This window comes from Loxodonta africana, chromosome 26, assembly GCF_030014295.1.
Source record: "Loxodonta africana isolate mLoxAfr1 chromosome 26, mLoxAfr1.hap2, whole genome shotgun sequence".
Classification (NCBI taxonomy): domain Eukaryota; kingdom Metazoa; phylum Chordata; class Mammalia; order Proboscidea; family Elephantidae; genus Loxodonta; species Loxodonta africana.
This window is the reverse complement of record NC_087367.1, coordinates 33,435,350-33,451,345: the sequence shown is the minus strand read 5'-3', so window position 1 is coordinate 33,451,345 and position 15,996 is coordinate 33,435,350. Positions and strand designations below refer to the sequence as shown.

Here is a 15,996-nt window from a genome sequence, read left to right as displayed (position 1 = left end):
CAGCATATTGATGGGTCCTGTTTTTTTTAATCCATTCTGTCACTCTCTATCTCTTTATGGATGCATTTAAGCCATTTTTGTTCAGTGTGATTATTGATAGATGTGAGTTTATTGCTGTCATTTAGTATTGCTTTTTTTCGTGGTCCTGACTTTTTTTTTGTTGTTGTTGTTGTTTCTGTAAGTTTCTGTACTGAATTCCTTTTGTTAATGGATTTTTTTTTTCATTTCTTTAGTTTTTGTAGATTCTGTGTTTACTGAGACTTTATGTTTTTCTTCTTTACTTTGTTGAGTACGTTTGTTAACTTTCTTTGTGGTTACCTTGAAATTTACACTTATCTTCCTGAGTGTAAACAAGTCTTTATTACTTGATATCGCCTTGGCTTTCTGTGCATTTGAAAGTTCTATACCTACACCATTTATTCCCTCTTTTATTGTTCTGACTTTGTTGTTATTTACAGAATGACCTCTCTGGATCCTTGTTGTAAATTTTTTTAATTTTGTTTTGCCCTTGAGAGTTCATTATCTAGATTGATACCTGGCTGATGCTGTCTTATGTCCTAGATTCAGGTTGTTGTCTGCTGTTGTTGGTTCTCTAACCTAAAGATTTCCTATAATAATTTCTGTAAATTTGGTTTGGTTTTTGCAAATTCGTTTAATTTGTGTTTATCTGGAAACATTCTAATTTCACCATCATATTTGAGAAGGAGTTTTGCAGGATATATTATCATTGGTTGGCAGTTTTTTTCTTTCAAGATTTTATGTATGTCATCCAATTGCCTTCTTGCCTGCATGATTTCTGCGGAGTTATCAGAGTTTAGTTTTATTGTTTCCCCTTTGTATGTGACTTCATGTTTCTCAAGGTGCTCTCAGAATTCTTTCTTTGTCTTTGGTTTTAATGAGTGTGATTATGATATGTCTTGGTGATTTTCTTTTGGAGTCTGTCCTATATGGGGTTCTTTGAGCTTCTTAGATGGTTGGCATTTCATCTGTTGTAATATTAGGGAAGTTTTCTGTCAGCAAATCTTCAATGATCCTCTCTGTGTTTTCCTTTTTATCACTCTGCTCTAAACCCTGATCACACACAAATTTTTGGTTTTGATTGTATCCCACATCTTCTTGGGGTTTCTTTGTTTTTCTTCATTCTTTTCTCTGATTTTTCTCAAACAAAGTGGTATCCAAGGGTTTGTTTTCAGTTTCACTGATCTTGTCTTCCATTGTTACATATTTGCTCCTAAAACCTTCTATTGCACTGTGCATTTTTGAAATCTTGTTGTTTATCTTTTGGATGTCTAATTACTATTTTTGTGTGATTTGTAGTTGTTTATTTATTTTCACATTTCATTCTTGTATTATTTTCCTGAATTCTTTCATTGCTTTGTCTGTGTTTTCCTTGAATTTGTCTGTATTTTGCATGATTTTGTTATTTTTTTCTTTTTGTCTTCATTTTCCTTAATCTGCTGGAGAACCCTGCATGTTAGAGTTTTCAATTGTTTTTCAGGTAGTTCCAGTCCCTTTTCTTCTGCCAGAAGTCATGCGGTGTTTTGTTTTGGTCACCTTCTAGAGCCATCCTCTCATATTTTTTTATATGTTTTTATATTGCCTGCTGTCCCTGGGAAATTCAGGAATTATTTTCTTTACTGATTGCAGATTTGATGGTTTCGTCCCACTTTTTTGTTGTATTTGGTTATGTCTGGGCAGGTAGCCTGGTTGTGTTTTGTTGCTTGCTCACCTGTGGGCATGACACTTCTGCACACTTTGTCAACTATGATGTAGTGTGGGGTCCAGTGGGGCTGGAACAGTAGGGGTGGGTAGTTTGCAGTACAAACTGGGGCCAGTGGGGCAGGGCCAGGGGCAGTATGGGGCGGTGTCCAGGTGAATGCGTTGGTGCTGCTCGGGGGCATGGTGCCGCATGCATGGTGCAGATAGACATGTGAGAAGGGAGAGAATGTGATGTGGCTCTTGGCCTATTTAGAAGGGGCTTGGGCAGCGCATGGGGCTAGGGTGGGTGGGAGAAAGGAAAGAGGGAAAGAGAAGAAACCAACCAACCCACAAACAAAATAAATAAATAAATAATAAAAATAACAAGAACAAAATATATGGTATTGTGAAAGCTGGCTCTTGGGGGCGGGGCGCAACTAGGGTGGTTGCAAGATGATGTCTCTCTCACCAAGTGGCACATCCCATCAGAAGGGGGTGGAGGTATCACAAGCCCTGTGGAGAGTGAGAAGGAAAAGAGAGAAAAGGAAAGGTAAGGAAAAATAAAAAATATGGCACTGAGGGAGCCAGCCTATAGGGACAGCACAAATCTGTGGTGGCAATGTGTCAAAGGCTCTCCAGGCGAGCAGTATAGCACATTCCGCCAGGAAGAAGAGGGATGGTGCACAGGGCTAAGTGGGTGATAGAAAGGAAAGGAAGGAAGGGAGAGAGAGAGAGAAGAAACAACATCAACAACAACCAAAAAAAAAAGAAAAATAAATAAAATGGTACTGAGGGAAGCTGGGGAGGCTGTGTTCTATGATTCTATGATTCCAAGTGGTGCAGCATAGCCCCTCGAGATGGGGCAGGGGTGGTGCACAGGGGTGGATGGGTTGGAGAAAGGAAAGGAGAGAGAGGAGAAACAGGAAAAAAGAAAATGAAGAAAGGAAACAAACCAAAAAATCACAGCACGTCAAGAAGTGGAAGAGATGGCAAACAGGGCTAGCTAGGCAGGAGGAGGTGAAGGAAAGAAGGGAGAGAGAAAGATGCAAAAAAAAAAAAAAAAAAAAACCCAAAAAGCAATATCAAAAACAAACATTAAAAAAAAAAAATGACGCTAAAGGGACCGGCCGATTGGGGCATGCCAGACCCAGGCAGCAGTGAGCTGGTGTCTCTCTAGCTGAGTGATTGTGGCCCAATACAGGGAAGAAAGGTGAGGGGAAGGAAAGGGTATATCCCTGATTACAGGGTGCTCTCTCTCATTTTGGGAGCTCTGTGAAATTGCCTTCCTGTACTCCCTGTCTGCCAGACTTTGGTGGCTGAGGTCCAAGATGGTGAATCTGGGTGGCAGCGAGCTGATGTCTTTCCGACCTAACGACCACAGCCCGTTGGAAAGCGGCAGAGGCCTTGTATAGGGAAGAAGGGTTGGGAGGTGGGAAATTGTGTGTCCCTGGTTACCAGCTGCTCTGTCTCCTGTAGGGAGCTCCATGAAGTTGCCTTCCTGTCTGCATTCCTTGGTGGCTGCAGTCCCAGATGGCGAACCTGTGCCACGTTAGTTGGTAGGGGACCTCCACTCCATAACTCTCTTCATTCTCTGTTCTCTATCAGTTTCTTATTCCATTCGGTGCTTGATTGAATTCTTTATTCTTTCATTTTATGTTTAGGGTTCCAGGATTGATGTTTGTATCTGTTTTACTTAGTTGGTCAGGTCTTTGCTGCAGAGGGATAGCTTGGTGCTTCTGTCTACAGTGCCATGTGGCTCCATCTCCTTCTGTGTATGAATTTTTGAATGAGAAACTACTTTGCTCTGTAAACTTTCAACTAAAGCACAATAAAAAAGAAGAGATAAACTATGTGAAAACTCAAAAAATAAAAAAAAAGACATGTGTTTTGTTAAAATGCATAGCAGAGGCAGTAGAACTATGTAGAAAGTTGTGTAGAGTAAGGAGGGTGAGAAACTGAAACTGAGGCAACAAGGGGAGGCATCATGGTGATAGTTCTCCTGAGCTGCATCTCAAGAGATGAATAGAGTTTCTTCAGGAAAAGTGGGGGGTGGAAAAAGGAAGCATTCCAAGGAGAGGAAACAGCCTTTCAAAAGGCACACTTTGTTCAGAAAGTAAAGTTTTTGTATGCCTAAAGGGTAGATTTTGAGAGGCTGAGGGGGTCGAAGAGATAGCTGGAAAGATTGTCTAAGACAGGAACAGAAATGCTCAGCTATGGAAGAAAGGCCTGGTTATCTACTTCTGTGAAATGAGCTATTGAAAACCCTATGGAGCACTGTTCTGCTCTGACACGCATGGGGTTGCCATGAGTCAGAATCTACTCGATGGCAACTGATGAGTCACTGAAGGTTTTTATTCAGTAATGTGATCAGATTTGTTTTGGAAAGTTTTGGATACCATTTGGAGGATGTTGTAGAGGTTGAGGCAGAGGCAGGTAGAGTGACCTCTTAGAAGCTTTGTGTTTTTTTCAGAGAGACACAGGTGTGAGCCTGGGCTTAGCCTGCACAGGAAGGATGAAGAGCCAGGTGGCCTGCTCTACCTGATTGGTCTTTGAATCTGTACATAGAGCAGGATCTATTTTCCTAGACCTTTCTCCCACTAAATTGACCAAACTTTGGCCCCTCCCTTTGCAGACTGTTCTGACTTCCTGTGGTTGACCAGGAAATGTGTGTTAACATTCGACAGCTGTGGTTGCTCCCAGAGCCTCTAAGCCCCTTTCTACTTGTTTAGGCAGGATTTGCTTAGACTTTCCAGCACTTCCCTACCTTGGCCAGCCTTCCTAGACCAGACCACTTGGCTGCCTAGAACCTTTGTTGTCTGCCAGAACTGATCTGGCTTTGGTGAATCTTTTTTGTACCATCCTCCCCATCCTACCCCTGCTCCAGTACTAGTACTAGTTGCTGTTGAGTCAGATGATGACCCAGGTGTTGCACAGTAGAACTGCTCCATAGAAATTTTAAGTCTGTGACCTTTTGGAAGCAGATTGCCAAGCCTTTCTTCTGAGGTGCCTCTGTGGGTTTGAATGCCAGTGGAAAGTTACTAGTCAACCACTTAACTATTTGTGCCATCCAAGGACTCCTATCCCTGCTTAAACCCCAAAATCACACCCACTGCTGTTGAGTTGATTCCGACTTATAGTGACCCTAGAGAACAGAGTAGAACTGCTGCGTGGGATTTCCAAGGCTGTACATTTTTGTGGAAGCAGACTGCCACATCTTTCTCCTATGGAGTGGCTGGTGGGCTCGCACTGCTGACCTATCAATTAGCAGCCCAGCGCCAACTGAGCACTTTAACCACTGCACCACCAGGGCTTCTTTTATCCATGCTTAGGCTTTGACGTTATAGTAGTAGTAGTAGTAGTTAGGTGCTGTCGAGTGGGATCTGACTCATAGTGACCCTGTGTACCCCAGGGAGCCCCGGTGGCACAGTGGTTAAGAGCTGTGGCTGCTCACTGAAAGGCTGGCAGTTCGAATCCACCAGGCAGGCGCTCCTTGGAAACCCTATGGGGCAGTTCTACTCTGTCCTGTTGGGTCACTATGAGTTGAAATCAACTCGGTGACAACAGGTGGATATTACAGGAAGATCAAAAGCATCTTGCACATGGCACCGGTACCACATTCTCCAGTCTTTTAACTCGTACGCCACACCCTTGAAGCTCTGTTCCCTGATTAAGTCACAGAAAAAATTAGACAGTTGAAACGAAAATAAAAAGTTTATATCAATCTTTTAAGTTTTGAGGTTGTTATTAAGATAAAAATAGCATTGAAAGCTTAAATCTTACAAAGTGCTTTGAGCAGTGATAGATTTTTATTAGACTCTAAAAATGCCAAGGAGCTCTTATTTGGAAACATGCATATGCTTATTCATTTTAGTGCCGTATTCATTCTGTTCTGGTGTTTCGTTTCAAAGTTTTGTTTTTCCTCTAATTGTATCAATAACAAAGGAACTGTTTTATGACGCGACTGTGAAGCACAGCAGTGTTCTAGAGCTAAACATGTTGCTCTCCATTAACCTTCATATTTCACACCTCATCACTGCAGTGTGGCAAACCGCTCCCTGGCCTGTCAAAGCAAGAAGACTGCTGTGGGACCGTAGGCACCTCCTGGGGCTTTAATAAATGCCAGAAATGCCCCAAGAAGCCTGGTAAGTGACATTTCATTGCAAGTTAATGTAGCATATCTATTTTCTTATGATGGGTGTTTTATTGTCAAAGGAACATTAGACTTTCAAAGAACTTTAATTGGATTCGAGAAGATAGTCCTATAATTTTCACTTGCAGAAACCTTGCAAGTCTGAGGAAGTTTTCACATTGATTCTGTTATTTAATAAGCAGGCCTTATCAAGTGCCTTCTTCAGTTGGATTACTTAAAAAAAAGAAGGTCTTACAAGAGGTGATGAACTGAAATAGCTTCTTTTGTCTTAGGTGAAGAGAAAATAAGATCTCTTTCAAAATAATAAATCAATTTCTTAAATTCTTATTAATATTTATAGTTACATTGTAGCTTTTGTTATGGTACAGATTTTAAAGAGGTTTTACTGAAAGGAAAGCTAAAGTAGAAAAATGATCGGTTACTGATTTGTGAATGAGAAATTTATAGTCTGTAGGATTCAGTACTTGACAGCACCTGACAACAACAGCAACACTTTTATCACAGTCTTCAATAACATGAATCAGTATTAACACTCACATATTTTGATTAGCCTATAAAGCCTGTTTTACAGAACCTGTTGATTTAAATAAATCTAGGTTTGTACTTTTCTATTACTTTCTTCCTAATTGCACTTTGTCTTTTTAGTTTTTAAATGTAGCATTAACTCTGAATAACTGATTTCTAATAAATAACTTTTAGGAAGACAGAGGTAACTTGTTTTAAGTTAAGCTCTATCATGCCTACTCTGTTTTTGGCAATAGAGCAAGTGATATTTTCCTCAAGGTTCTTCTTTTGTCTCAAAATGCTGAAAATTGTTTATTGTTGTTTTTATACTTTATGCAGCTAGGACTTTCTCATTTGCTTCAATTGGATAATTTTTATGTATTCTTTTTTCAACTTTTATTGTGCTTTAAGTGAAAGTTTACAAATCAAATCAGTTTCTCATATAAAAACTTACATACGCCTTGCTATATACTCCTAATTGCTCTCCTCCTAATGAGATAGCACACTCCTTCCCCCCACTCTCTATTTTCATGTCCATTTGGACACCTTCTGACCCCCTCTGCTCTCTCATCTCCCCTCCAGACAGGAGATGCCAAAATAGTCTCATGTGTCCGCTTGATCCACAAAGCTCATTCTTCACCAGTATCATTTTCTATCCCATAGTCTACTCCAATCCCTATCTGAAGAATCGGCTCTGGAAATGGTTCCTGTCCTGGGCCAACAGCAGGTCTGGGGACCATGACCACTGGGGTCCTTCTAGTCTCAGTCAGACCATTGAGTCTGGTCTTCTTATGAGAATTTGGGGTCTGCATCCCACTGCTCTTCTGCTCCCTCAGGGGTTCTCTGTTGTGTTCCCTGTCAGGGCAGTCATTGGTTGTAGCTGGGCACCATCGAGTTCTTCTGGTCTCAGGCTGATGTAATCTCTGGTTTATGTGGTCCTTTCTGTCTCTTGAGCTCATAATTACCTTGCGTCTTTGGTGTTCTTCATTCTCCTTTGCTCGTGGTGGGTTGAGACCCAGTGATGCATCTTAGATGGCTGCTGGCTAGCATTTACGACCCCAGAAGCCACTCTCTGAAGTGGGATGCAGAATGTTTTCTTGACAGATTTTATTATGCCAATTGACTTAGATGTCCCCTGAAACCATGGCCCCCAGACCCCCGCCCCTGCTACTCTGGCCTTTGAAGCGTTCAGTTTATCCAGGAAACTTCTTTGCTTTTAGTTTAGTCCATATGTATTCTTAAAGAAATCTGTTGATTTCTACTTTGATATTCTCAACTGCCTTTTAAAAAAGCTGTTCAATTTAAAATCTGCCATCTTGAAATCACCACTCCGTATGTCTTTCTTATATATTATTTGGTCTTCTACCTTAATAATAAAGTTGTTTTAAATGATTGTCTCAAATTGATTGGTTTTCTAAATCTTTTTTTTTCCCTGTAGTATATTTCTTTTTTTTTTTGTTGTTGATATTGCCCCTGTCTTCTTTCAGAAGAATGATTCGTGGAAATACCTACCAACGTTTCTGATAATTAATGAGCTCCTCCTTTAGATAAAAGAAATACATAAATAAGGACATTCAGTACTAAGAAAATGTTCACAGTGGACTTTTTAAGCTGATTTGGTAATGATTTGCAATATGGTTTTCCAACAAGTGGGTTGAGTGTAATGGGCCCTCCTCACTGAAACGTCAAGTTGACGATACTATTTTGGTAATTTGTCCAGAGGTGTATCTCGAAACATGTGGTATAATTTAAGGAACATGGAGTCTGGAATAAGGTAGGCCTGAGTTTGACTCCCAGCATTGCCATTTACTATTGAGTCTTCTGGGTCATTAGACTGGAATCTATATCTAAAATTTAAAAAAAAAACTCTAGTTTTTTTTTTTTTTATTGCTATTTACCCACCATTTACCATGTCTGTCTGTGGGAACATTGTGGTGGGTAATATCTTTCTCATTGCTTGGTCTAAGGATTGAGGATGAGCACAGTAACATTCTTACAACTTTGTTTTGGAACTAAATATATGTTCTCTAATGCTTTTTTCCATCTTCTCCTTTATTTTTATCTTCCTTTCTACCCTTTTGTGTGTACCTTTTTCTTAGCTGCTTTTCTTTTCTCTCTGCTCTAGACCTCAGAGCAGTAAGAATGGGACAGTAGGCAAGGGTAAAGAGAATCGTGCAATTCTTTTTTAATCTGTAACTTCCACTTCTGACTTTTGTCATTTTTATCTAGAATTGTGCCATCTAGTATTCATTGTTTTATATGGTTTTGTTAGCTCTGTATTTTAATCTTGATAATAGATTTACTAGAATGTGTAAGTACAAAGTTGCTATCACTTCTTATGAGATGTTGATGAAAATAAATCCATACTTTGGCTCATTTAATGTATAGAAGTGGGGAGATTGATTCTACTTCAGGATAGGCCCTGTAGATTACTGAAGGAAGTAAACTATGAATGTCTGACATTTACTCCGTTTGTGCCATCTTAAATGACTCACTCCCAAGAAACACACTCTGGGTCACATTCTTCCTGTGTCATTTTAAAAACTGTCCTTTTCTTCATTGGTACTGCTGTCTAAATCATATTCATTTTGGAAAACAGCGGACTTTCCTTGGCTTTATACTCTATGGTTTTGTGTTCCATGATTTTTTTTTTTGTCTTTACTCCAAGTAGTTCAAACTTCAGTCTTTTATTTAATAAGTGGCTTTTATTTAATACCTGAAGTTTTTGTTTAGCCACATACAGAAAGACCTTTCCTTTTTAATCATTTTTACTGTGAAAACTTAGTTATAAATTTGCAAACAATTTCATCAAGTTGCCCATAACCTATTAGAAATGTGCTTAGCAAGAATAAGTTATTTGTCCTTTAGAAATTTTTAGAAGAAAATTAACATAGAATCTTCAGCTGAAGAGATTTTTAAGAGACCATCTGAACTGGCTCTTTGCCTTGAAGCAGATGAGTGTTGAAACTTTCAAAACAAGTTTTTATCTCTTTGCCTTTGAAGAATTCGCAGAGAGCGCACAGTCTCTATAGGTAGCTTGCTCCAGAGTGTCTCTATTGGTGGAGCAAGACTAGACGTGAGGACTGGGAGGGAGCTGAACGCACCCCACTCCTCACATACCAGTATCTCCTTTCTTTTACACCCTGCACCCAGACTCCTCACTTTAAGCTTCCTCATTAGGCACTCAGAGGAGTCTGAAGAAGGAAAATACAGCAAAGAAAGGAAGTAAAAGAAGAGAGGGTCACCACTAATACATATCACCCTGTTCCATGAGTTGTTGTTGGGTACCTTCAAGTCGATTCAGACTCATAACAACCCCATATGACAGCCCCATAGGGTTTTCTTGACTGTAATCTTTATGGCAGCAGATCACCAGGTCTTTCTTCTGTGGAGACACAAGGTGAGTTCAAACTGCCAACCTTTCAGTTAGCAAATGAGCACTTAACCATTGTGCTACCAGGTCTCCTGTCGCATGAGTGGTGAGGGATAAAGAACATGTGTAGAAGGCAGAATACTTTCATCATCCAAAGGAAAAATGGAGCATCATCTTCCACCTTTCACCCTTTACTTGAGTCTCTCTTTTTTTTTTTCTTTAGTGGCCTACCCGTCCATCCCAGTTTGATTAGAGCCATTTTTTATTGTTTCTTTATCCTGTTAATAAAAGAATACCTTATTGGAGGAAATGACATCTATCATTTAGTAAGTTGTCAGCCACTGCAGGAGGCATTTTCCATGAAGTCTTAACTATGTTCCACAACCATCTGTCCCTCCTAGTAGATGTGAATATCCCCAGTTTACAGAATTGCACTTTGAAGGAAGGTTGTTACCCAAGGCATTGAGAGCTATTGATAGGCAGAGCCAAGATTTGGACCCAGGTCTTTCTGGCCCTAACTCTTATGTTCTATTCATTGATGCCAGGTTGTCTTACAGATCTAACTTTTGGTTATCAAAACCTCAACAAATAAAATTTTTTTAGATAAACTAGTGACTACAATATTTCTATTAAGAGTTGTCTGAGTGATAAACCATTCAACCAGTCACAGCAACTCTTAATCTCAGTTTCCTCTCGTCACCTGCCTCTTCTTCCCATGTTCATAGTAGTAAGAATCAGCTCATACCTCAGATACCAAAGCCTACAATTAAGGCAAGCATATAATTTATTGACCAAACTTGGACACTTTTGAGAGTGATATGGAATGCTATTGATTCTTTGCTGGAACAGCAGGCATAACCCAGAACTGTTACTGGAAAACCAGGGGCTGTGAGCACGTTACCTATGATGGATAAGAAAATTCAAATGCCTGAAGCTAATCATTATTGATTAGCCAATTAATAGATCCATTGTGATGTAAATGCTTAATCATCAATTGGAAGAAAATACAAAACAGCCTTATGATTCTTTCGATTCCCATAATAATGATTTAATGACAACTTCTTGGAACTGTATCTGTTGAAAAATATGAGGTATATTGAAAAACAAAGAATATAAAAGAAATTTTGGAGGTACATATCGAATTGATATAAATGATTAAATGCATTCATACCTTAAATACCCTTGGTGATCACATTTTAGGATTGTACAAATTTAATTTAAGCATGTAACAAAGAATTATTTCTTTCCTTACAGCTTATCAGGGGTATAACCAAATGATGGAATGTCTGCAAGGTTATAAGCGCGTTAACAACACCTTTTGTCAAGGTAAGGTTCACCAAATTCATTAGTGTGGATTTGACAGATGGGACTTTTTCAGAAATATGTGTTTTTTTGCCACACATTGCTTATTAGCCCAGCATATGAAGGTCACACAGTGACACACTTCCTGTTCACTGCGTTTAGCTAAGGAAATATTGAGACTTAATGTATGGCTGCTAGAATTCCTCCAATACTGTTTAAACTTTGTGAAACTTTTTTTCCTTCTATTAATTGGTGATAAAATCCACAGGAGTTTGGATCACATTACAGAGCACCCTGAGGTCTCCCTGCTAGCCACCTTCCATCCATGCATGGGCAAGTAAACACCCACGCACCTGGCAGAACATCTTCTCTGCCGACAAGTGCCTGGGAACCAGAGACCACTTTTCTTCGCTCATCAGAAAATTGCTGCCCGCCTTAAAATCCCATTACAGAAAGACACTTAGCCATACTAACTTGGTTCAGGTACTAAATATCAGTGTGAACTCACTTTTTCTAGGGAATAGAAAAAGCTATGTAGCTAAATGTCTTAGTCTGGCTTCTCTAGAGAAACAGATAAAGTAAGATACACCACTCTATCTTTCTGTCTATCTCTGTCTCTCTGTCTGTGTCTCTCTGTCTGTCTATCTGTCTGTCTATCATCTATCTATCTGATCTGTCTAATCTATCTATCTATGATTTGGGGGGAGAATGATGTGACAGCCTGCTTCCATAAAGATTTAAGCCATGGAAACCCTATGGGGAGGTTTTTTGTCCTACAAGGTCACTATGAGTCAGAGTCGACTCGATGGCAGTGGATATGGGATATATCATTTTATGAGAAAGCGAAAAAGAGAGATTGAATGATAGATTTTTGAGGAATTGGCTCACGCAATGGTGAGGGAAGGCAATAGGCTGGAGATTCTGGTAGTCTTGTGGCTAAAAACTGATACATCAGGCACTGGGGAGTGAGAGGAATGCTGGTAAAATGTCTATTTATAGACTGGAGGCAGAATACTCCCTCAGGAAATCTCCCTTTTCGCTCTTAAGGCCTTCAACTGATTAGAAGAGGCCTACCCACATTAGAGATAGTAATCTGCTTTACTTAAGGCCAACTGATTTAATCACATGCAACTACTTCATAACAATGTCTAGACTAGTGTTTTGACCAAGCTACTGGGTACCATAGCTTAACCAAATTGACACATAAAAGTAACCATCACACTAAATGTGAAATTTTGCTCAATTTATTTTGGACAGTAGAGTGAAGTTTTACAAGCAGAGAGAATCTCAAAAATCATCTAGTCCAATGTCTACATTTTATAAATGAGGAAACTCAAGCCCAGAAAGGTTAAGTGACTCTCCTGTGGCTACGTAGAGCTGAGATTGTAATTTATATTTACCAATGCCTAGGTTAATACCCTTTATATGATATATTTTGGTTCATTTACTTTGTCTGATGTCCAATGAATGTTCCTAATTTCCCTTTAAATGTCTAGAATGAAGGTGTTGTTATCATTAACTTGGAGATATGTTATCTTAGCCATCCAGTGCTGCTATGACAGAAATACCACAAGTCGATGGCTTTAACAAAGAGAAATTTATTTCCTCACAGTAAAGTAGGCTAAAAGTCCAAATTCAGGGCGTCAGTTCCAGGGGAAGACTTTCTCTCTCTGTCAGCCTCCTCATCAATATTCCCCTGGACTAAGAGCTTCTCCACACAGGAACTCCAGGTCCAAAGGACACGCTCTGCTCCTGGCACTGCTTTCTTGGTGGTATGAGATCCACCTGTCTCTCTGCTTGGTTCTCTCTTTATATCTCAAGAGATTGCCTCAAGACAGAATCCACTATTATAGATTGAGTCCTGCCTCACTAACACAAGGGCCGCCTATCTTCCCTCATTAACATCATAGAGGCAGGATTTACAACATATAGGAAAATCACACAGTACCAGGAATTGTGGCCCAGCGAAATTGCTACACACATTTTTTGTGGAACATAATTGAATCCATGATATATATGTATGTTGAAATTACAGAGAAACAAAGAGCCTCCCAGAGTCTTACTCAACCAAAAGCCATGTCAAGAATAGTGCAATATGTCTTTGGACTTCTGGTCTGGGGCTCTGTACCCTTCATTGTATGGATGGAATAGATTAAGGGCATGTTACAAAGTATAGGTTAACCTCACTTTGGGATGTTTTATTTTAAAGGAATGTCTTAAATACCTGAGAATTTTTTAAAGTTATTTGTTCAATTCCATAATGTAACTGTGTAACTTTTATGGTATATAAGGCTTTTGTTGACTTAAAGAATTTTCTTTTGAAATACACATAGGTGACACCATATTTTAAAAGGTTTTTCCTTTAAATATTATAAGCCCTAATCATATGTGAGCAAATGTTGGAAAAGTTAGACAAACTAGAATTAATCTAAAATTAGATTGACTGAAATGAATAGAGTAACTAGAATTAACAGGGAGAGTTAATGACATCTGTCATTTAGTAAGATGTTAGGCACCATGATAGATAATTTTCGTGAATGATCTCTAAATTCCACAGCCCTGCCCCAGCTAGATGATGTGAATATCTCCATTTTATAGAAATTTCACTTTGAAACCCAGGAAGGTTATTTCGAAGGTCACAGAGCTACTTTTTTGTTGTTGTAAAAACCTACATTTTTCACATTTACAGTTCAGTTGAACATCAATCATATTGTACAACCATCACCAATATCCACTGCCAAATTTTCCACATACCTACTTTCTGAGAAACAGTTGCAGACGTGGGAATGATGGGTTAATCAATGCTATTTGAAAATAGAATTTAAGATACAATTGAATTTAATTAAATGGATAGAAGAATGAATGAATGGCTACAAAATGAGTAAATGTATATTCTGTATTGTAGACCTACTTATTATTTCATAGGATACATAAAGAAGTCCTACCACATTTTTAGGATGCATTAAAGAAATACAGTGAGCAGGGCATTGGCAGTTAACAACCTTGTTGTAGTCTGTGCCCATCAGATTGCATTTGGGGTTGTAGTGTTCAGTCTTCATTGTCTTTTTGTTAATAGGGTCAACCAAACTTGTGAAGGGCTAGGACATGTGAGTAAGCTTAGCCCAGACAAAGTGCAGACTACAGGGAAATATAATGGCTGCCTTCAAATGTTTGCTTAACTGTTTTACAAAATATGACATCTTATGAGTTCCTTCAAAAGCCGAAGTCAATAAGATGGAGTTATAGAGAGGCATGTTTAGAGCTACATGAAAGCCTTTCTGTGGAGCAGAGTTCTGCAACATTATAATGAAGTATCTTGGAAGTACTGAACTTTCTACCCATATCAGTGATTCAACAGATACTAAAGAACCGTTGACCTGGGATGCTATGGGGGTATTTCTGTCCTGTGCGGTACGTAAGCCTAGATGACCCCCTAGGTATCTTCCAGTTCTGTGATGCTATTACTAACACTGTGTCACCTGGAATGGTACATGAGAATGAAGTAATAACACTTGACCTGACACACACAACTTAGCCCTGGACCCCTAGTTTCCTGAAATTTCCCCTGTGATTAGGCATATCTGCTTACTCGGTTAAGCTACAGGACAGAAAACAGTCCTTCGTTATCCTTGACCTTTCTAATCCTGCATAGCTGTTAAACACTTTCTTTGGAAAGTCTGGTGCTCCCAGTTACTCTGAATGTCAGATAGGGGAGAATGGATGTGGGTTCTCTTCCTTCTGTGTGTGTTTGCGTTGTGTGTATGCATGTATGTGTTTGCCATTTGTTACTGTTCATAAGTACTCGAGAATAGGACATCTACTCTATTTTAGAGTGTTGTATGTTGTTATTTGCTTCTAACTTATTTGGAAGATGATAAGAGGCTTATTATAGGTTTGTTTTATTTGGTCAATTACCAATAACTTTCACAGAAAACCAAAATATTTCTGTTGATTCACACATCTAGTCACAGGAGCCATAAATATATAAAATGAGCAATATGGAAATAATAATAATGAACAACTATTACTTGTTTGGAGCCCTTGTGGTGCGGTGGTTAAGAGCTCAGTTGCTAACCAAAAGGTTGGCAGTCTGAATCCACCAGCTGCTCCTTGGAAATCCTATGGGGCAGTTCTGATCTCTCCTGTAGGGTTGCTATGAGTTGGAATTGACTCGATGGCAATTTTTTTTTTTTTTTTTAGTTATTGCTTGTTTACCATGTGCGAGACACTTCACTTAATAAACACTTTGTGTCACTTATCTCAGCTAGTCCTCAAACATCTTTTTAAACTAAACCAAAAAACTCCTTGCCATCGAGTCGATTCCAACTCATAGCGACCCTATAGGACAGAGTAGAAGTGCCCAATAGGGTTTTCCCAGGAGCATCTGGTGGATTTGAACTGCCGATCTTTTGGTTAGCAGCCGAGCTCTTAACCATTGTGCCACCAGGGCTCATACTGTTATTATCCCCGTTTTTACAGATGGAGAAATTGAGACCCCAGGAGGTTAAGTAACTTGTATAGCACATAGCTTGTAAGTGCTAGGTGTAGAAATGAAATGCAGGTAGACTGAGACCAGAACTTGAACTATCAACCACCTTGTTCTATTGTAGGGGGAGGGAATCAACATTTATTGATGACCTACTTGTGTTAGTCCATACACTATTAAAAAAAAAACCCTGTTGCTGTAGAGTTGATTCCAGCTCATAGTGACCCTATAGGACAGAGTACAGCTGCCCCATAGGGTTTCCAAGGAGCAGCTGGTGGATGTGAACTGCCGAGCTTATAACCACTACACCACCAGGGCTCCCATATACTATGTGCTTCATTTAATCTTCAAAATAAACCTATGGAATCTGGACATTATTAATTTCAATTACAAACTGACACACAGAGAGTAAATAATTTTCTCAAAGTCACACAGATAATAAGACGCCAAACCAGGGTTAAATTCCCAAGCCTTCCTTACCAA

General features: G+C 39.3%; 1 protein-coding gene across 9 annotated transcripts in view; it reads left to right on the top strand.

Annotated features, from left to right (window-relative positions):
* The window catches only part of LTBP1 (latent transforming growth factor beta binding protein 1), a 737,180-nt gene that overhangs the window by 456,936 nt on the left and 264,248 nt on the right, over positions 1-15,996 (top strand). For all 9 annotated transcript variants that reach the window (XM_064277221.1, XM_064277224.1, XM_064277220.1 and 6 more), the window contains 2 exons: positions 5,738-5,840; positions 10,980-11,051. In XM_064277221.1, coding sequence (XP_064133291.1) covers positions 5,738-5,840; positions 10,980-11,051 — 175 coding nt within the window. The remainder of the gene's footprint in view (positions 1-5,737; positions 5,841-10,979; positions 11,052-15,996) is intronic.